Source organism: Dromiciops gliroides, chromosome 3, assembly GCF_019393635.1.
Source record: "Dromiciops gliroides isolate mDroGli1 chromosome 3, mDroGli1.pri, whole genome shotgun sequence".
In the NCBI taxonomy this organism is placed as follows: domain Eukaryota; kingdom Metazoa; phylum Chordata; class Mammalia; order Microbiotheria; family Microbiotheriidae; genus Dromiciops; species Dromiciops gliroides.
This window is the reverse complement of record NC_057863.1, coordinates 625,255,982-625,277,259: the sequence shown is the minus strand read 5'-3', so window position 1 is coordinate 625,277,259 and position 21,278 is coordinate 625,255,982. Positions and strand designations below refer to the sequence as shown.

The following is a 21,278-nucleotide window of genomic DNA, read 5'->3' as shown; positions in this document are numbered from 1 at the left end:
TCTCTTTACCAAATTCTTATTCTCCTTAATAAATGCTTAAAAGTCTAACTCTTGCTAAAGCTTATAATTTATTGGCGACCACTCATTAGATATTTTAGACAGTTTAGCTAGAATTTTAGCCCTTAACAGTACTATCTATTCCTCAATGGGTGCAATAACTGAGAAGCACGAATATATATCAAGTTCAAGTTCGCCAGTCCCTTGCCAGACATTATCTCATTTAAGCTTCATAATAGCTATTGAAATTATTCCCTTTTTACTGAGGATAAAATAGGCTTGGAGGTGAAATGACCTGCCCAAGGTTAGTTACATCATGAGTACAAGCATCAGAGAAAGGATTTGAACTCGGATCTTCCTGAATCCAAGACTGACAACTCTATCTCTTATAACAGATTGCCTCTCCCATGGAAGCTCCTTGAGAAGGGACTATCTGCATTTTTTGTTTGTATTTCCAACGGCTGGCATGGTACCTAGTACACAGTTGGCATTTAATAAATGCTGGTTGGATAGTTAAAAAGAAACAGTATGTCCCAGGGGACTAAACAGTTAGGAAGATGCCATTTATTTATAGTGTTCTGCTGTTGATAGAACAGCTAGAGGGCCTTCCTCCCATATGATTGGAAATTTTTTAGGGGTGTGTGTGTGTGTGTGTGTGGGAGGAATGAATCCACAAAGCCCAACTCCCAAGCCTCCAGTGGGCCCTCCCTCTACCTTGCAGGGAATTCAGTCTTCATAAAGCCTTGGGTTTTTAAAACAAGCCTTGGGCTCTATCGAAGTATTCTACAGCAGTTTTCACCCCAACAGTCAATAAATTCATCTTTATCAGGTTTCCATTAATAACTTTGTCTGTTACCTTGAGTGTTTTTTATTTTATTTTATTCTTAAAAGAGAGAGTTCCTTAAAATGGACACACTGTTACATTTCTGCCTATTCTTTCTCATTTTTTCTAGTGACTGTGGGTCACTCTTCTCTCTCCCTCCCCCCCTCTTTCTCTCTCTCCTCCTCTCCCCCTCGCTCCTCTTCCTTCTCTCTCTCTTTTTCCAAGGGGAAAAAAACAAACCACACAAAACACCAGAGTTCAGAATGCCCCTAGAGTTAAGAATAGCTATCTTGTCCTCTAATATTCTTTCAATATGGACTTTAAGTGGAAATATTATTTTCCCCAAAAGTTTCTCCCCCCCTCCCCTCCCTCCCTCCATCCTTCCCTCCCTCTCCTTCCCCCCTTCCCCTCCCTCCCTCTATCTTTCCATCTCTCTCTCTCTCTCTCTCTCTCTCTCTCTCTCTCTCTCAAAAAGGCTCAGAAATTACCCCTTTTAAAATTATGTGCAAAATAGTTCCAGCTATATAGAAAATGTATTCAGCTTTAGGGACTTTTTTTTGTATTGTGATGCTTTATTTGTACAGGATTTTTCCTTTATGGATGTAATTTGAATTTATTGCCATTCATTAGTGTTATTTTCATTGTAAACATGACTGTGCCAAATGTACTGTATTCAAAAGGATGTGAATGTGTATGTTTCAGAACCTAATAAATACAACTGATATTCAATCTTATCAAAAAAAAAAAAAGAAAAAGAAACAGTAGGAGAAACAAACCATCTAAGACGTACATGACTGCGTTGAAGTCATGGCTTATGATGCTGCTGCAGTGGCCCAATAGGCTTCTGGGGTGGGGGAGGCCTTTGAGTTTAGGGTCATGAGTGCCTGTTAATGACATAGGGAAGGAGCTGCTGCACAAGTCTCACCAGAAGCTTTCTGGTAAAGCACCAGATTCTATTTCCACCTAACTCCTCATACACTTGGGTGGGTGGGAGCCCTTCTCTCACTTCACCAGTTGTTTGGGTTATGATTCAGTAATTTTCATTTGGAGCTCGCTGTCTGATAGAAGGGCTCAGATCTCAAGGAAACCGAGAGGGCAAGGAAGTTTGGGTTTGACCATCTAACTCTTCTCCACCCTCTCCATCCTCTGCCTGCTGGGATCGGCAGCACCCACCATTTCAGGGATGTTCCCCAGAGAATCATCTCAGGTTCTTTGTGTTTGGAGCCCTTTAAACAGGGCTCTGATCTGCTGGGAGGGTGAACAGGAGAAATTTCTTATTGGGCACCAGGGTGATGGAATAATACAGCTCTCGTTTTAGGAATTGTTAGGACAACTGGGATTTTTAAAAAGCCTATTCCCAGGTCAAGAGAACTGTGAAATCCTAGTTGCCGGGTTACTTATTTTTCTCCGATGCCCCAAGCCTTCCCATTTCCAGGGCTGTGGAGATTGGAAGCAATTATGTTGTGCAGCTTGGTCTGGGAGGTCTATGAGAATGCTGACGTAGGGAGAGGGAGACTGTGTTCTTTGGCCTTAATGATGATGAAAAAGGTGAGGAGGCAGTTGCACTGTTAAGAGGCAGAACAACTAGAAGGGTTGGAATTTTCTCCATAATATATTTAAGGGTTTTTGTTTTTTCCCTCCATAAGGTATTTAAGCCCAGCATTAGGCACCACGAGATCCTCCTTCAAAGCTGGGGCTGCTCAGTCTTTTGTCTCGGGGCTGATGACCGTTCCCTGGCTGCATATCCTCAATTAAAGGCCTAACAAGAACAAGGCTGAGTCTTGCCGGGCTCTCTCCCTCACACCCTGACCCTGTCTTCACCATAACCTCTGACTCTACTACCTAACCCCTTCCCTTATCCTTCCTTACCTCCCTAGGGCAGAATCTTGCCTGGCCTTGTTAAGAAAGCAAAACCACATAAGGCTGGGGCAGCTAGGTGGCGCAGTGGATAGACCACCGGCCCTGGATTCAGGAGGACCTGAGTTCAGATCTGGCCTCAGACACTTAACACTTAGTAGCTGTGTGACTCTGGGCAAGTCACTTAACCCCAATTGCCTCACTAAAAAAAACCCAAAAAACACATAAGGCTGAGTTTTGCTCATCTTCCAGGTTGGGGGATTTAATTTCAAATCAAGCCTTCTTTTATTCCTTTAGCTAACACACCTGGAACCCCACAATTTGAGGGTCATGAGTTAGTGCTAGTGGGGCATGTCCAAGCTCTAGTCACATTTAAACTTTTAAAGGAAGGCAGCTAGGTGGCGCAGTGGATAGAGCACCGGCCCTGGAGTCAGGAAGTCCTGAGTTCAAATGCGGCCTCAGACACTTAACACTTACTAGCTGTGTGACCCTGGGCAAGTCACTTAACCCCAACCGCCTCACTAAAAAACAAAACAAACAAAAAAAACCCCCAAACCCCCCAAAACCAAAACCTTTTAAAGGGAGAAAGTTGTCTTTTAACAAGAAATCTTACTCCCCTCCCCCAGAAATGGCTGATCCGCACACACGGGTAGATACACAGAAGCAGAGAGAAAACTGCCAAAGTTTGAAAATCATTTAATGACTGTGGTTTGCATAGGATGTTATTCACTTTTCAAGGTCTCTCCTTTAATGAAACACCAGATCCCCAGCAGAGTCCATGGCACATAGACAGAACCGTTCAACAGTACACTCTCTCTCAAACCATTTCCTACAATACTCCACCCTGGCAGACTTTGGGGAGCACTCGTGCATTTAGAAAGAGGTGCCGGGTTTGCCAGTGGTAGAGATCTCCCCTCATCTGAGCAAGGCAGGCAGGGCCTCAAAGCCTCTTGTTCCTCTGGGCACCACAAACTTGGCCACTTCAACTGGTCTTTTTAAAGGGAAATTCGCTTCAAAACACGTGATCAAACTCAAGATCAAAATGATGAAAGCCAAGTTATGTCCTACAAGGTCACGACTTGGTTTAAAGGAGACAAAACAAAACTGGGCTCCAGGTCCCCATAGAACCTTCCCAAGGGGGCCTGGACAGAATCTGCTCCTCATCTTGGCTAGAATAAAAGGCGGACTGCTGAGGAACGGCCCTGGAAGGAAGAGGACGGAGGCACAAGGTGCTGATTAGCAGGTGCTTCTGGGAGGTCAGCCACAACTTCATGGGGTGGGGGCAGTGGGATGTCTGTGAGGGAAGACAGGAGGTAAGTGGGACTAAAAGCCACAAGCAGTAACCCTGGACAACGGACTCCTACTGCCAGTTCTAAAGAGGCCATGATTTCTACCTAAGACAGAATTCTCCTCCATGAACCAAAGAGCAGCTTAAAGTACATGGAAAGCTGCAGATACGTGATATTCTGTGTGATGTGCAGAGAAAACTAAGCAGGGAAAACAGAGAGCGCATCAAGAATGGCAGAAGATGAGTAAATGAGGAAGAGCTGAACATACGCATGAAAGCCAACAGGGCAGGATGGCTTCTTTCTCGGTCCTAGAAAACCAGGGAGGGAGGGATAGCTCCCAGGCGCTTGGTCCAGGGTCAGAGCCCAGGTCACAGAGGGCAGGCCTTGCGATGCCATTTCCTATGGATTCCCAGGCGAGACAATGCAGGAGGTTCGGTGATTCCGGGAGGCTCCCACCAACAGGGCCCCCATTGTTCCCTGTTCCAAACTCAGAGCTACAATGGCCTCCATTCATACGGAGAGCAGACAGGCTGCTGGGACAGAGTTTTCAAAAAAGCCAGCCTTCCTCTAAATATCTTTCTCAAAATGTATAGAGCAAGACTCTGAAGACACCACTTTCATGGGGCATGAAGGCAGCATGGCGTAGTAGGAAGAGATACACTGGGAGTCTGGAGATCTGGGTTCTACTCCTGATTCTGCCACTGACTTGGAACAAATCAGTTCACCCCTTTGGACCTCCTTTTTCTCCCTCTGGAATGGGAAGGTTGACGAGGTCACTGAGGCCCCGTGAGTTGGGAAGCCCTAAGGATATGGAAGGAGCAAAGAGGAGAGACAGCTGGAAGAGAGAAACAAGCTGTTGTTCCTGTGAGTCTCCCTTCACCATCAGCATAAGCAAACAAGGAAGCTGAGCAGAGATGGCCAGAGAAGTCAGCCCGCCGTGAAGATGCGCCCTTCTCCCTTGTCTCTGCTGCCTTCCACAGACAGACACTTCTAAGGGGTGTGTGTGTGTTTTAATGAAATCATCCATCCATCCATCCATGGGGCACATCCCTCTCCCACCACCCACATGCTGGGGAAGCACATGGACAAGGCCAGGGGACGCCTCCACTCTACTCTTCTCATGCTGTCACCATGGTTCTCGGAGATGACATTGGATCCACAGCAGAAAACAGAAATGTGCCATTTGTACCGTAACCAAGGCCCAGGGATCTGACACAGCTCCTCATCATTTTTGGTTTTTTTCTACTTCAAAACTTGCCAAAGCAAGGACTTTGTCCCCAGAGCCTAGGGAAGAAAGAAGGCAGAGAATAAACAACCCAGAGCTATCTCAAAAAATGGTTAGCTTGAGCTCTATTGCATCAGCAAAGTGCCAGGAGACAGAATGAGCCTGCCTCAGGACAGTACTCTTACAGACCTCCCTCCACTGACCCGAGACCCACTCCTCTAGCCCAAATACCACAATCACAGCAAGAGAACTCAGGAGGCAGGAATCCCCACTCTTGGGAATATAAGAAAACGGCCTTCCCAGTGTGCAGACATGGGGCACAGAAAGAGGAAACCTGAACTGAAATCACTTAGTGCACTTCAGTTTTATAGTGGCATTCTCATGAAAGACCTCGATCCCTCACAGGAGGAGGGCAGCCGCCCCCCCCTCCCCCCCCCGCCCCCCCCAGGCTAGTCTCTGTGCAAGAAGGGAAAACACGATCAATTTTGAAAAGACAACAATTGAGGTTTGCTGCTGTCCTCGGGGAAAGGGTCTCTGGTTTGCCTCCCTGTACCTGGAGAGAGAAACAATCCATCTGGGGCTCTGGAAAGACATAGAAACTCACCAAGATCAGTAGAGACTTTCTCAAACTGGCTGAGGGCAGCGCCAGCATTTGTGGAAAGGAAGGCCTCATCGTCGGCGGTCAGCTACGTCAAAAAGGAAAAAAATGGCCTGTTAGGAGATAGGTGTTATAAACCCAGGTTCCTAAGGGGTGCGTGTACACGTGTGTGTGTGTGTGTGTGTGTGTGTGTGCGCACGCGCACACGCATGTGCATGCACAGGGCTCTGCTATGGCTCAACCTCACAGGCCCTTGGCATCAGAATAGAGCTGGGGTCAATGGCTCTGGTGTCCAAACCCAGACTTAGCCCTGTGCTTACTATTCCATCTCTATGAAATAAGCCGGATGGCAGAGGAAACCTGCACTGTGCTTTACTGAAACAGGCTGTGGCCGCAAGCAAAGATCTCCGCAAGAGACATTTACTTGGGGCCTGGTTCGGGGCTGGTCATTCACAGTATCTCATTTAAGCAGTGCAGGCATTATGGTCCCTGGGACAGGGCTGGGGAGCTGAGGCCGAGGTCTCCCAACCACCAGCACCTGAGGCAAGACTCCAAGGCAAGTCTTTCCTGACTTAGTTCAGGTACAGCACTCACTCCACTAGGAAGGAACCGAGGCAGGGAATAAGTCACTCTGGAGTGTCCTCATACAATTCAGCATCTCTTTCTTTTTTCCTTCTCTCCTCTTCTCTTTCTTCTCTCTTCTCTCCTCTTCTCTCTCCTCTCCTCTTCTCTCTCTCCTCTTCTCTCTTCTCTCCTCTTCTCTCTTCTCTCCCTCCCTCCACCCCGCCATCTACAGCCATGTACTTTTTTTTTTTTTTGCTTTCTAATGCATTTAATTGGAATGGGTATTATAGGCTCTTTCTGAACCTACTGAAACAATCATATGATTTTTGCTATTTTTTTTTACATATAAGGTATTTTTTTTTTCTGTTACATGTAAAGATAGTTCTCAACTTTTGTTTATACAAGCTTTACAATTTCAGATTTTTCTCCCTCCCTCCCCTAGACAGCAGGTAATCTGATATAGGTTATATCTATATACATATACATGTACATATATATATATATATACACACACACACATATATATATCCATAATAACATTAATCCTATTTCTGCATTAATCCTGTTATAAGAGAAAAAATCAGGGCAGTAATGCAAAACCTCAAAATAGAAGAAAAAAAAAACCAACAGCACCCAAAACAAAAGAAATAGTATGGTTCATTCAGCATCTATACTCCACAGTTCTTTCTTTTTTTTTTTTCTTGGATTTGGAGATCCTCTTCTATCATGGGTTCCCTGGAACTCTTCTGTACCATTGCATTGGTGAGAAGAATATAGTCCATCACAGTAGGTCAACACTCATTGTTGATGATACTGTGTACAATGTTCTTCTGGTTCTGCTCATCTCACTCATCATCAGCTCACGTAAGACCCTCCAGGTTTCTCTGAACTCTTCCTGCTCATCATTTCTTACAGCACAATAGTATTCCATTGTATTCATATACCACAACTTGTCCAGCCATTCCTTGCTAAGCCATGTACTTTTTGAGTAATGATGGTGGGTGTGGCCATTTCCTAACCCCTCTATTGTACAGAAGCAAAATCACAGGCAGGACAACTTTGACACCAAACCCAGCGCTCTGGACAAAGGGCTGACATTTTCCTTTGTGTTGTAACGATTGGAATGGCGCCACCTGCTGGAGATTTACTGTAGGAAAGCTCTGCCATGAGGAGAAGGTGTCTGAGGGCAAGCCATGGGTCAAGGTCCTTGGCGTCAGGAAGTGACGTTTGCTCATCAATCAAGGCCACCAGACAATTAGCTTGGAGCTGGGGGGGGGGAGATGTTCCTAACTTCACAGGAGGCATGAGGTCCTTTGTGGTTCCTGACCTCGCCATGGTGGGTCGGATGATGGGGTCTCTTAGAAATAGATTTTTACCTTTCTCTCTGATCCTCATGCTCTTTAATAAACACTTAAATACTCTTGCTAAAGCTTGTAATTTATTGGCAACCGCTCATTAGATTTTAGATGGTACAACTACAATTTTAGCCCCTTACAGTGCGATCCCTGGCATGGCGATACCTTTTCTCCGAGCTTCCGAAGGGCGGTCAGGATCTCTAGCTTCTGTTGGGTGTATACATCTCTTTCCAGTTTTCCAACCATCAGGTCTCTGTCCATCTAAAAGGAATAAATACAAGGGGGGGGGGAGAGTACTCAAGCCCCTTTGTTATAAACAAAAACCATTTTATTTAGAGCATAAAAGCCAAGTGTTCAGTTCTGATTTAAAAAAATACTCTGTTGCTGAATTGCTCATGAAGATGAAGTGTTCCAGGGCTAGGGTCTGCACACGGCAGTGACTGATAAAGAGTCTGTCCTGCCAGCCTCCATGGGGCAATGCCAGGTTTCTACAAAGCAGAGAATTAACAGACAGATAGTCTTGTGGGGTGAACAACCATACTCCGGAGACTCTCTCCAGGTCTGACAGGGGCAATGTGGAATGTGATATCTTAGAACAGACTTAAAACTATTCTAATGACTGAATTTTCCATAGGTGCCTAAAACTTAACTGGTTTTAGCACCTCAGCTATATTGAAGCCTGTAAAACAAGTGGACTACTTCTTGGGGTGTCATTAATTAAACCTGTAAAATTCTTTGAGATTCTTAGAGAGACGTTGTGTAAGTATAAAATAACACTGTGTATGCCTCCCCACCACTGGACGCTGCAACAGGAGCTCCACAAGTGTAAAGCTTTCTGAATGCTAGCCTTAGGGACAGAATAGAGGCAGAAGCCTCTTACTTCATCTGAGCTCTGCTGGGTGAGCTTCTGGGGTTTCTTTTCTTTTTGTGGGGTAAGGGATATTATTATTGTTGTTGTTTTTTGTTGTTATAGGTAATCAGGGTTAAGTTAATAAGGGTTAGGCCTGGGGTCACACAGCTAGTAAGTGTCTGAGGTCCCATTTGAACTTAGGTCCTCCTGACTCCAGGGGCGGTATTCTATCCACTGCGCCACCTAGCTGCCCCAAAGGACATTATTTTTGAGAAGAAATTCTTTTAAAATTTACTGATGAATTTTGTATTCACATTGCCTTTATTTTCAAATCTTCCCCGCCCACCCTGCCTTCTTCCCTTTCCAGAGTTTGTTTTCAACAGTCACTACTCAACAAAGTTAATTGTTGGATGGTTTAAGGGGTAGACAAAACACAATAACGTATATTTATAAAGCGCATAATGTGAGCAAAGCATTGTATTAGGTTGCTAAGGGAGAGAGAAATTTTGGCTCAGATAGAGTCCCTGCCCATATGTAGTGTACAGATTAGTAAGGGGGATAAGATGTTAAAAGATAACTGGGTAACCCACAGCATCAATAGCCCCTTCCACAGAGACTGAGATAGCCTCAATACAGAAAAATCACATGATTAAGGGCGCTAGAGGTTAGAAGACAAAGCAGCAGGTGAGGACTAAGGAAGGAGAGCTGTTAATGACTGGGGGGGAATCAGGGCAGGCGTTCTGGAGGAGATGGCATCTGAGGAGGGCGTTAGAGGAGCAAAGATCCAAGGAGGATGTGGTACTAGGATGCTTAGAAAATTACTGTTGTCAGCTCTAGAGACCTGCTTCTAGGGCTCAGAACAAAAAACTGAGGGGAAACCTGGGAGCAGGAGTAGAAGTAGACAGACCACAAGTACACCAACAAAGAGCAAACTTTACCTCTGCTAATCTTGTCCGCAGCTGCCCTGGCTGTTTCTTTGCAAACAATCTGATAACCTCTGGCGTTTTAAAGGCCTGGCTGATGGCCGCCTGAATGGCCTGGAAGCACAAGGAGGCAAAAAGTCACGACCACATCTATCTCAGAGATGCCTCACTGCCTAAAAGAGCCTACAAGAACCCGGCAGGTCTTGGTCCTGATGAGGCCGTCTTTCCCAGGGCTCTTCTGCTCCCTTATTAGACATTACAGAGCTCTTCTCCCAGAGAATGGACAGAAGCCTCTGGAAGCACAAACTGTCTTGCTTGGTACATACACAGAAATCAGCCAAAATCTGCACCCATAAAAGCACATGTACACAATCCCATTTCAAATATACTTCCAAACACTAAGAGAGCTTACCAGTTGCATCCCACTAAGTTCATCTACCAAAGTCATGTTTCCAGACATAATTTTCTTCAGTGAATCATTGAATTCACCCAGCTGTTCCAAAGTTTCTTTTTTGGTTTCTTCATATTCATCTGCTTCAAGTTCATCTCTGAAAGAGATATAACAAACTACATCAACTTGCAGGATAGTCTAGAGAAAGTTTTCATCTAAGCATTCGTTGTTTTTTTTCCCAACAAGAGCCTTGCAAACCTTCATTTGCTAAGTTGGGGTTTTTTTTTTTTAGTTTTCAACATTTGTTTTTATAAGATTTCTAGTTTTTTTCTCCCTCCCCCCTCCCCAAGACAGTAAGCAATCTGATATAGGTTATATATGTACAGAGGTATTTCTGTATTAGTCATGCTGTGAAAGAAGAACCAGAGCAAAAGGGAAAAATCTCAAAAAAGAAAAACAAAAATAGTAGAAACAGTATGGTTCAATCTGCATCTAGATTCCACACTTCTTTTTTTTTTTTCTGGATTTGGAGAGCATTTTCCATCAATAGGGACTGGCTGAATGAGTTGTAGTACATGATTGTGATGGAATACTATTGTGCTATAAGAAATAAGCAAGATGCTTTCAGAAAAACCTGTGAAGACTTACCCGAAGTGATGCAAAGTGAAATGAGCAGAACTAGATCATTATATATAGCAAAAGCAATATTGTAACTATGATCAACTGTGAAAGACTGTGATCAATACAATGATCCAAGATAATTCCAAAGGACTCATGATGAAAATGCGATCCACCTCCAGAGATAGACCTGATAAAAATCTGAGTGAAGACCGAAGCAGTATTGTTTTCATTTTCTTTATCCCTCCCCCCACCCTATTTGGCAACATGGTTAATAGAGAAATATGTTTGCATGACTTTATATGTATCATGTTATCCTATTGCTTGCCTTCTCAAATGGGTGTGGTGGGGGATGTAAGGGAGAGAGTTTGGAACTCTAAAGAAATTAATGTTTAAAAAAAAAAAGAAAAAGGATCATGGATTTAGAGCTGGCAGGGCCCTTAAAGGTCATCTAGACCAACATTTTTATTCTTCATAGACAGGGAGTGGGGCCCAAGGCTACAGAGGGAGTAAGTGGCAGAATCAGTTTTGAACCCAGGTTCTGTGATTCCAAACCCAGCTATCTCTCCAGGGCGGCTGTGAAGATTCAGCGAGCTGACACATGTGAAATGCTTTCTAAATTGTTGTCCAAATGAAAGCTTTTCTTATTAGTATAATGTATCTGATTACTAGGTACCTAGAGCCAGGGACAGGTTTCTATATTATTACTTGTATTAATGGTCATTCAATTTAAATACTGTGTTACAAGAAATGATGAAGGGGAGGGTTTCAGAGAAAGCTGGAAAGATTTGTATGAACTAATGTAGGGTGGAGTGAGCAGAACTAGGAACACAACTTCTATGATAACAGCAACTTTGGTAAGTATAATGAGTGACCATAATTCCAGATGAACACGTCACTCACCTTTTGACAGAAAGGGAATGAATTCAGAGGGCAGATGGAGGAATATGTTTTTTGAACATGGCCTGTTTTGCTTGACTCTACAAGTCTGTAACAAGGGGTTTATTTTTCTTGCTTACTCAATTAGGAGAGAACAAGGGTCTATAAATAAAATAAAATTTCATCTTTTTTTTTTTTTTGGTGGGGCAATGGGGGTTAAGTGACTTGCCCAGGGTCACACAGCTAGTGTCAAGTGTCTGAGGCCGCATTTGAACTCAGGTCCTCCTGAATACAGGGCCGATGCTCTATCCACTGCACCACCGAGCCGCCCCCAAAATTTAATCTTAAAAAAGATTGCAGGTGGTGCAGTGGATAGAGCATCGGCCCTGTATTCAGGAGGACCTGAGTTCAAATGCAGCCTCAGACACTTGACACTTACTAGCTGTGTGACCCTGGGCAAGTCACTTAATCCCAACTGCCTCATACAAAAAAAAAAAAAGATTGTAGGCAGCTAGGTGGCACAGGGGATAAAGCACTGGCCCTGGATTCAGGAGGACCTGAGTTCAAATCTGGCTTCAGATACTTGACACTAGCTGTGTGACCCTGTGCAAGCCACTTAACCCTCATTGCCCCACAAAAAAATAAAATAAAAACAAACAAACAAGCAAACAAAAAAAGATTGCTCAATATGACAACTATTTAAGTGCCCACTGAGTATGCTAGGCCAGAGGGAATAGAACGTGTAGAGAAAAAGCAGTTGCTGCCCTAATGGTGCTGACCAACCAGGAGGACAGGACACAGGCACAGATAATAGATCACAATGTATCCGAAAGGTCCAAAGTGCTGTTATGTGAGACCCCTGGGGAAAGTTTAGAGCCACTGAGAATCAGTAAAAGCTTCCTGAAGGAGCTGGCGTTGGAAGTGGACGTTACAGAAGGTGCAGAACTTCAGGAAGCAAAGACGGAGGAGGGCAGGTATTGCAGGCCTAGAGAAAAGCATGAAAAGGAATGAAGGACGGGCCCACGCTAAACTTGAAAGGGAACCACGGCTTCTGGGAGCGGGAGATAGGCATGGCTTGGATGTGAGTGATCAGGGGCAGCAGGTGAACACTGAGTTCAGAGAACAGCAACTATCCAGTTTGGCTGGAACACACAGTGCTGTGAAACAAGACTGCAAAGCTTGCTGGGAGCCGGGCTATGGAGGGCCTTACACTGTGTCCTCTGGGCAATAGGAAGCTACTGGACATTTGTGAGCACTGGGTGGAAAACAAATTGTCCAGGTGAGATAATGCATAAATGCTGTGCTATTTCAGGTAAGAAATGAGGGGGGCCTGAACGAGGGTGGTGCATCTGTAGGAAGAGAAGGGAATGAACATAATGGGACAGAATCTATAAGGCTCAGGAAATGATTAGATGGGGCCAGGGGGAAGCCAGAAGGAGTCGAGGACAATTCCAGCACTGTCAACCTGGGTGACTGGGAGGATGGTGGTGTCCTCAAAAGGAACAGGGAAGTGAGAGGAGGGGCAAGTCTAAGGGTGAAGACCATTTCCCCTCTGAACCTACTAAGCTGAGATCTCTACAGAATATTCAGCAGGAGGCTCACACTGCAGTTCCCCATTCTCTCTGGGAAACAGAGTTCAGGACAGAGATTGAGAGTGTACTCACCTCTGTAGAGGGGATGAATCAAGGCACAGGAATCAAGGAGATGAAAAAGATTATCTATAAGCTACCAACATTTCTGAACAGGGTCATTACTGAAGGTGGAGCTTTTCTATCACAATGACAAACATCTGGGGGCAAATGGGTGGTGCAGTGGATACAGCACTGGCCCTGGATTCAGGAGGACCTGAGTTCAAATCCAGCTTCAGATACTTGACACTTACTAGCTGTGTGACCCTGGGCAAGTCACTTAACTGTCAGTACCCCAGAAAACAAACAAACAAACAAACAAACAAAATCCCCCACTCACAATAACAAACATCTGAGGCCTCTTCCCCCTGGAAGTTCACTCCACTCCTGGACTTCTCCCATCAGAAGCACCCCATAACCCTGTGCCTCCTCTTCTGGTTCCTCCCAGAGCTTCCATTATAAGGAAGACACTTGGGCCAGGCATGTCTTCATTCCTGATTCTCTAGACTTTCTCCATTATGCCCCTGATCAAGTACCATGTTCCTACTCGCAAGTAGTATACAATCTAGTTTGGGGAGCTAAATAAGACATTTCCCCCCATTCTAATAATACAAAAGCTCTTAATAATACCTGCACTCTTCCAGATCTTGTAACTGTTGCATTAGTCTGTCCAATTGTTCTTCTAAGTTCTGTTTTAATTTACTTGTCTCTGTCTTTCCTCTAGATGCCATTTTATTTTTTTCATAGAAAGATGGATAGATGTACCTAGAAAATGAGAATAAAGTTGATCAGAGAAATCTTACATATGAATTAAATTTGAAATTAGCTAAGTGATTCCTGTTGTTGTTCACAGGAAATAACATTTTAAAGAGTTAGTCAGTCAAGGAAGAACACAAATTGGGATGCTAAGGATTAAATACCAGAGGCAAAAATAAACCCAACGTGTAGGAAAAAAAAGAAAATAGACTGAGATAACAAACTTATAAAATGAGATATGTTATCAAAGTCAGTCTTCATAATAGAACTGATAAACTGGCGTGGCTGAGTTTATAATATATAATAAATATATATTTATATATTAATTTATATATTCAATATATAATAAATGTTTGTATATTAATTTATATATATTCCAGCTACTCATTGCATAAAACAAGGTATACAAAATACCAATTCATAAATAATTTCTAAAAGAGCTTCATATATTCCTATACATGAGAGGGCCTAAGAAAGACCTGGAGCTGAAATGGGCTTGAGAGCTTATCTATTCCCACTCATTCATTTTATAAATGGAGAATATCAGACACACAGGGGTTAAGCGACCTGTACAAAATCATTCACAAAATGACAGAACTCAGCTCAGTATGCCTTTGTTAGGTGGGTTAGAAAAGGGAACTCAAACCAAGAGACTTGATTCAGGATTGTCCTGAAGTTCATAATTAAAAATCAATTTTTTCTACTTGAGCTTTAAAAAAAAAATCTTCATTAGAGCAATTGGCACCTGCACCAATATGTAAATGAGTACAAGCTCAAACATATACAGAAATGTTATAGCTATATGTGGTATGTCTACAATGCTATGTCTAGAAATGTACATATTTTTCTATTCCATTTGTTGAATTTTATGAATTACTGAATAAACTGAAAGTCTGCCCAAGTTTAAAATATAATGGATAAAAGGCATAAAGGAGCAAGTTTGAATTTCTTGAATCAATTTCAGGAAAGACTTTCTTTGAATAGTCTCTCCCCCAACAATTATTTACCAACTAGCTATTATTACTACTATTCATTTGATGAAACATTTCTGATTGAGACTGAGTCAGAGGAAAGCAATTCAAGGGCACCCCCTAGTACTCAGTGAAAGCATTACAACTTTCACCAGAACCCCAAGAATGACTTTCTAAAGTAACCTGCTAAGTTACAGCATCACAACTGCCCAAGTCTCAGGTCTCAGACTCTGTGCCCATTGGCTTAATTGGAAACTTGGGCCCTGAGAAACTGTCCTCTAGGACTTTAGGGGACTGACTACTTACTTCCAAGCCTACGAGTTTCTTATCTTCCAAGCAGCAGCCTCCCTCTGGAGCCAACAAACGCAAGCCTTTCATTCAAACAGCTCAGTGGTCACTCTTCCAGATTGTACTGAATCAAGCTGAAGTTGGGCTCTGAGATCTCTGAGGGCCTGTCTTAGTGTGGAGCATATGGAGAAGGGCTAACTTGGGTACAAGGGACTGGGATGGACAAGCACTACTCTGTAAGGGCCTACTTCAGCACACAGAGCATTGTGCTAGGAAGGCACTGGAGGCTTTAGGGAGGAGGGAGGAGGCTTGCTCCTTGACTAAGTCTTAGAGTGAGACAACAGAGTTTTAGGCATATGGGGTGGGTGGTCATTAATGATGAGGGAGGGCTTCCTGGAGGTGGCATTTCAGCTGACATTCCAAAGGCCAAGAAGGTAAGCAGAAGCAAAGGAAGAGAAATTAGTCCTTGGTTTTATTGTGAGGGTGCTACACCAGAACTGGCCCAGCCACAAGCATTTATTGAGAGCCTATTATATGCCAGGCGCTGGGAGGGGATACAACCACAAAAATGAGATAGTTCCTGTTCTCAAGGAACTTTCATTCTATGGGGAGCTGGGGGCACACTTTTGCAGATGTTTCTACAGAGCCTTCTGGGTCCAGTGGCAAGATAGGTATCAGGACAACTGGAGATGGCCTCGGATATTTGAAGCAATTGGGGTTAAGTGACTTGCCCAGGGTTACAAAGCTAATAAGTGTCTCAGGTGAGATTTGAACTCAGGTCTTCCCAACTCCAGGGCCAGCGCTCTATCTACTGTGCCCACTAGCTGCCCCATGAATAAAAATAAGCAAGTCAGGAAGAGGGGTGGATTTAAAGGGAAAGGAAATAAGATGTTCTGGACATGCTGACTTTGAGAAACCTGGGATGAGATGTGCAGTAGGACAAGTCCAGGAGGCAGCTGGAAATGAAGAACTAGAGCTCAGGAGAGAGAGGAAGGCTGAATATACATCGATGGGAGGCAGATGCCTGGAGGTGGCACCTGGCTTCATGAGATCACTAAGAGAGAAAGTACAGAGGAGCGCGCCCAGGGTACCTCAGGCACAGCCACAGAGGCTGCAGAGAAGATGAGGGACAGGCCAGATAGGGAGTCAGAGAACCAAAAGTGAGCCGCTGTCACAAAAACTCAGGGAAGAAAGCTCAGGAGTCGGGGTAGTCATCCGAAAGGATGAGAAGAAAGAGGACTGAGAAAAGGTCACTGAGGAGGGAGTGAAAAGGAAGGGAAGGGGAGAGAGAGAGAAGTGACAACCTTGCAGATTAATCAGTAAGCATTCATTAGCACCTGTTTATAGTCAATTGCACTGTTTGTGACCCATTTAGGGGTTTTCTTGGTAGAATGACTGGAGTGGTTTGCTATTTCCTTCTTTAGCTCATTTTCCAGATAAGGAAACGAGGCAAACAGGGTGAAGTTACTTGCCCAGGGTCACACAGTTAGTAAGTGTCTGAGGCCAGATTTAAACTCAAGTCTTCCTGAGTCCAGGGCTGGAACTCTATGCACCATGCCACCCAGTTGTTCCTCCTATGCACCTACTATGCATCATAAGTGGATATACAGAGACAAAAGGAAAACGATCTTTGTCCTCAAGGTCTTTCTCCTAGGGAGACATCATGAATACATCCAGATAGGTACAAATAGGTACAAGATAACGTCAAAGGAAAGGCACCAGCAGCTGGAGGACACAAAAGGTCTCCAGCAGAAGGTGTCCCTTGATTTCAGTCATAAATAAATCATTGGATTCTGAGAGGCAGAAGTGAGGAAGGAGGAAGAAAATGAACTGATCCCCAGGCACAGGGGACCGTCAGTGTGAAGGTCTGCAATGTGAAGAGCAATGGAGTGCTCTGTGCGGATGGACCACAGAGTAGAGAGAGGCGAGCAGCCTGTGAAATGCTGGGAAAGGTCGGGAGGGGCTTTCAATGCCGAAGGAGTTTATATCTGATCCCAAAGGTAAGAGGGAGCCAGTGCAATCTATTGAGAAGAGAAGTGAAACGGTCAAATCCGGCATCAGAAAAACATTCCTTTGTATCTCCAGTGCATAGCACAGTGGCTGGCACACCGGAAGCACTTAATGAGTGCTCATTGACTGAATCCAAATCATTGTAGGACATGGAGCCACTTCTTAGACAAGACATTATTCTGAGAGCCGGAGGGGACAGACTTCATTTCCAGCACACCTCTGAGGAGTGAAGCACACTGGGTTGTGGGAGAGAGGGGAGCTCTACTGATGTCTTAGATTTAGGCTGAGCTAAGTCCCAAGAAAAGGTCAGTTCTTTCCTCAATTTACCCTATTCTCCAAGCCCTCCAGGACGGTCTCTCCAAGGGTGTTACAATACAATATGCTATTGAGTCCCCCAAATGTTTCCAGTAAACGGAATTTCGCCTGAAACACAAAGAGGTCAGGGGTTAACTAGAGAGAGAGGAAAATTTTAAACAAAGCACTCAAAACACTGCCAAGGCGTGGGGAATGTTCCTAATAAGGCACTCAGGGAGACTGTGACAACTCAGAACTTTTCATCTAAAACAAACTAACCAAGGTTAAACAGGAGAAAATCAAGTGGACCTTAATGAACCAAGATATTGACCTGGTAGCGTCAAATGAACTAATTGTTGGCAGGTCTGCCAGAGGCTATTCTTTTTCTCTCACAGGCTAGTCAGTGCCTTCCCCTCAAATGTGACCTAGTATCTGCTTTGTTCACATCTATAGACAAGTCATCTCTCTCACTAAAAAGTCAGCTCCTTGAACACAGGCCTATTTCTGCTTTTTCTTTGCATCCTTGACTGAGTGCTTGATATACAGTAGTGTAAATTGGCTGGAACCTCTGACCTCTATCAGGGTCAAGAACAAAAGCAGGAAAGGTGGAACCCCAACCGATCCAGGAAGAGGACAAAGGAATAAGGGATCTAGGGCCACAAGGTAAAAATGAACTAGTTAACCAGAGTTAAGATTCTGAAGAGAGGAAAGTGAGACCAGAACATGGGTGTGGGAGTGAGTCAAGGTTGTAATGAGGCCAGAAAAAAAGGTTTAGGATCAGGGAGGCAAAGGAGGGGATAAAAAGCCAGGAGGCTGACAACTGTGTGAACTCTGAACATTCCTTCTAGCTCGAAATCTTAGGTTTTACTTCACAGAGATGAGTCTAAGGTTGGCAGGTGAATATATGTGGCAGAACCCTGCTCCTCCCTTTATCTAACACATCTCCTGTCCTCCTGAGGACAAAGGTAAAACCTCTTCCATCTTATCTCACACACTACTACTACTACTACTACTGATGCTAATAATTAATAATACCTAACATTTATTTAACTTTTTCTGTGCCAGATATTGTGCTAAGTGGTTCACAAATATTATCTCATTTGATCCTCACAACAACCTTGGGAGGTAGGTGCTATTAATATCCCCATGTTACAGTTAATAACAACAACTAACATTTATTTATATAGCTCTTACTATATGACAGGGCAGCTTTGTAGGCAGTGGATTGAGCACCAGGCCTAGAATAAGGAGAACCTGAGCTCAAATTTGATCTCGGACACTCACAGGAGGTGTGACCCTGCCAAGTCACTTCACCCTGTTTGCCTCAGTTTCCTCATCTGTGAAATGAGCTGGAGAAGGAGATGGCAAATCATTACTGTCTCTCTGCCAAGAAAACCCCAAATGGGGTCATGAGGAGTTGGACACAACTGAAAAATTAACAACAATGATGTGCCAGGCACTGCTAAGCATTCAATTATCATCTCAGGCGACCCTCACAACAACCCTGGGAGGTGGGTGCTATTATTACCGCCATTTTACAGATAAGGAAACTGAGGCAGGCAGCGGTGAAGGGAATTGCCCAGGGTCGCATAGCCAGCAGGGGGTGAGACCCTCCAGGGGCTCTTTAAGAGGCTGGAAAAAGGGGCAGCTAGGTGGCACTGCAGTGGATAGAGTACCGGCCCTGGAATGAGGAGTACCTGAGTTCAAATCCGGCCTCAGACACTTGACACTTACTAGCTGTGTGACCCTGGGCAAGTCACTTAACCCCCAATGTCCCGCAAAAAAACCCCAAAGAGGCTGGAAAAGGCCGAAACAAGCACCGGGCCCGACCCTCTCTTTTCTTGTCAGTCCGAGATTCCCCGGACACCGAACGGCACATTCGGGATTCAAGAGCAGGCTTCCGACTCGAGTCAAAAACAAATAGTAGGCGCCAACTGTCTTCGGCGCCCCGTGCCAGGGGCACAACATGGGGGCGGTGCTGTACGCACCCCAGACAGTGGTACAAGGAAAAGGGAGGAAACAGCGAGCGGGGCCGGAGGGGAAGGCGCCGGCCTGGGTAAAGGCGCGGAGAGGGGAGGCGGAAGGTCGAGTCGGGGGATGGGCCCTGCGGATCCTCCGGCCGCCTCCTCTCCCTCCCCGCCCCCCAGGGTCTGCCTCGAACCACGCCGAGGGAAGCCCCTGCGCCGGGGAGGGGGCGCCCTGCAGGGGATGGCTTAAGGTTGGGGGTCCTGGGGGATGGGGTCCCCAGCTGTCGGGCCGTTCGGCCCATCGGGGCCCCGCCTACCTGAAGGCTTGAACTGGACGGGCAGGAGAGCTGGCAGGCAGGCCCCGGGCAGGGCCCGCTTCTTCCTGGCGTGCGAGCTGACGCACTTCCGGCGGGACAGCCAATGAGGAGACGGGCCGTCCCCCCCAGAGGCTGTGGTCGTTTGGGTAAATTGCCTCGAGGCCCCAGAGCGAGGTGGGACTGGACGTGGAGCTGAAGTTGCTGTCGTTGCCGCCGTCGCCGCCTTCACGGTTGCAGCCGCCAGCTCAGTCAGCCGAGGTGAGATAGTGTTTATTGAGGAGGTGCCTCCCCCCTGGGACCGGATGCGAGGCCGGGGAGACCCCCCCTCCGCCCCCCGCGCCGCTGTCCAATCAGCGGCGGGGCTGTTGGGGTTGCGCGCGCAACCCAGCCGTGCCACTAGGCCAGGGTAGAGTGTAAGCATCTTGAGGGCAGCCACTTATGTGAACCAGTCGCTAGAGACACAAACCGCCTTTTATTATTTTTATTTATTTATTTATTTGGGTGATGCAGTTGGGGTTAAGTGACTTGCCCAGGGTCACACAGCTAATAATTGTTAAGTGTCTGAGGTGAGATTTGAACTCAGGTCCTCCTGAATCCAGGACCAGTGCTTTATCCACTGTGCCACCTAGCTGCACCCTTGTCACTTCTTATAGCACAATAATATTCCATCACCATCGTATACCACAGCTTGTTCAGCCATTCCCCAGTTGATGGACATGCCTTTGAATTCCAATTCTTAAGCACCACAAAAAGAGCTGCTATATATTTTTTTTTAACAAATTGGTCCTTTTCCCTTTTCTTTGATCTCTTTGGGATATAAACCCAGCAGTGACATTGCTGGATCAAAAGCTTTGCACAGTTTTATAGCCCTTTGGGCATAGTTCCAAATTGTTCTCCAGAATGGTTGGATCAGTTCACAACTCCACCAACAGTAGATTAGGGTCCCAATTTCCCTACATCCCTTCCAACATCTACCATTTTCCTTTTTTGTTATATTTGTTGCATGTATTCTTGTAAAGATTATTAAATAAGGCTGTTGCCTTGCTTCTTCTCCACTTCCTAGGCATCTACTTTGGAACCAAAGTGGGGTGGTCAGGATTTCCTCTTCATACAGCTCTAATTACATCTGTCAACTATTAGGCATTATAAAAGTAGCTTGGCATAGTGGAGAATGTGCTGGTCATGGCACCCAGAAGTTCTGACTTCAGCCTCATCTCTGCCTTCTTGTGACTTTGGGCAAATGCCTTTATCTCTGTAACCCTCACACAGCTTCCTAGGACTTTCTGGGACACTTGGATTCTCTGAGCCTCAGTTGCCACCTGTGTAAAATGGGGATAATGATACTGGTCACGGATACCCCAGTGGCTTCTCTCGAGGCTCAGATAAAATTATTTGTAGAACAGAGATGAAGAGAGACATATGGGGCCAGGAATGGAAATAGACAGCAGTGGACAGACAAGCCGACTAAAAGACATGGGCATGGGGAGACAGAGAGAGAGAGACCTAGAAAAGTTGAACAAAACACAGATGGGGAAAGTTAAGAAAAAAAACTGAGGGAAGGTAGAAAGAAGTGTATCAAGGGAGAAAAAAAGAATGTGTACACCACACTGCAGACTTCGAGGCACCATATAAATGTCAAATTAATCTCTATTTAGCTGAAGCTGCATTGGATTTGCAT

General features: G+C 45.1%; 2 protein-coding genes across 3 annotated transcripts in view; one reads left to right on the top strand and one right to left on the bottom strand.

Moving 5' to 3' along the window:
* Positions 1-3,353: 3,353 nt before the first annotated feature.
* On the bottom strand, positions 3,354-19,735 carry LZIC (leucine zipper and CTNNBIP1 domain containing). 2 transcript variants are annotated; one of them, XM_043994973.1, is made up of 8 exons: positions 19,601-19,655; positions 15,031-15,180; positions 13,628-13,762; positions 9,894-10,029; positions 9,497-9,595; positions 7,874-7,969; positions 5,796-5,877; positions 3,354-5,250 (listed from the first exon to the last, which is right to left on the bottom strand). In XM_043994973.1, the coding sequence occupies exons 3-8, from the start codon at positions 13,726-13,728 to the stop codon at positions 5,192-5,194; spliced, it is 573 nt and encodes a 190-aa protein (XP_043850908.1). In that variant the 5' UTR covers positions 13,729-13,762; positions 15,031-15,180; positions 19,601-19,655; the 3' UTR covers positions 3,354-5,191. The 2 variants fall into 2 exon arrangements, with proteins under 2 accessions (XP_043850908.1, XP_043850907.1); XM_043994972.1 differs by lacking the exon at positions 15,031-15,180 and having other exon boundaries at positions 19,601-19,735.
* The window catches only part of NMNAT1 (nicotinamide nucleotide adenylyltransferase 1), a 34,975-nt gene continuing 33,431 nt past the window's right edge, over positions 19,735-21,278 (top strand). Inside the window, exon 1 of the mRNA XM_043994971.1 lies at positions 19,735-19,858. The gene's annotated coding sequence lies outside the window, so the exon portion shown is untranslated. The remainder of the gene's footprint in view (positions 19,859-21,278) is intronic.

What these genes read in the sequence shown, in the direction of transcription:
- LZIC (XM_043994972.1), bottom strand. Translation starts at nt 13,728, where the DNA reads ATGGCATCTAGAGGAAAGACAGAGACAAGTAAATTAAAACAGAACTTA. An exon ending in TGCGGACAAGATTAGCAGAG is followed by an intron (nt 7,970 to 9,496) that starts GTAAAGTTTGCT and finishes TATTCCTTTTAG; the next exon opens with ATGGACAGAGACCTGATGGT. An exon ending in TTCGGAAGCTCGGAGAAAAG is followed by an intron (nt 5,878 to 7,873) that starts GTATCGCCATGC and finishes TTTTTGACGTAG; the next exon opens with CTGACCGCCGACGATGAGGC.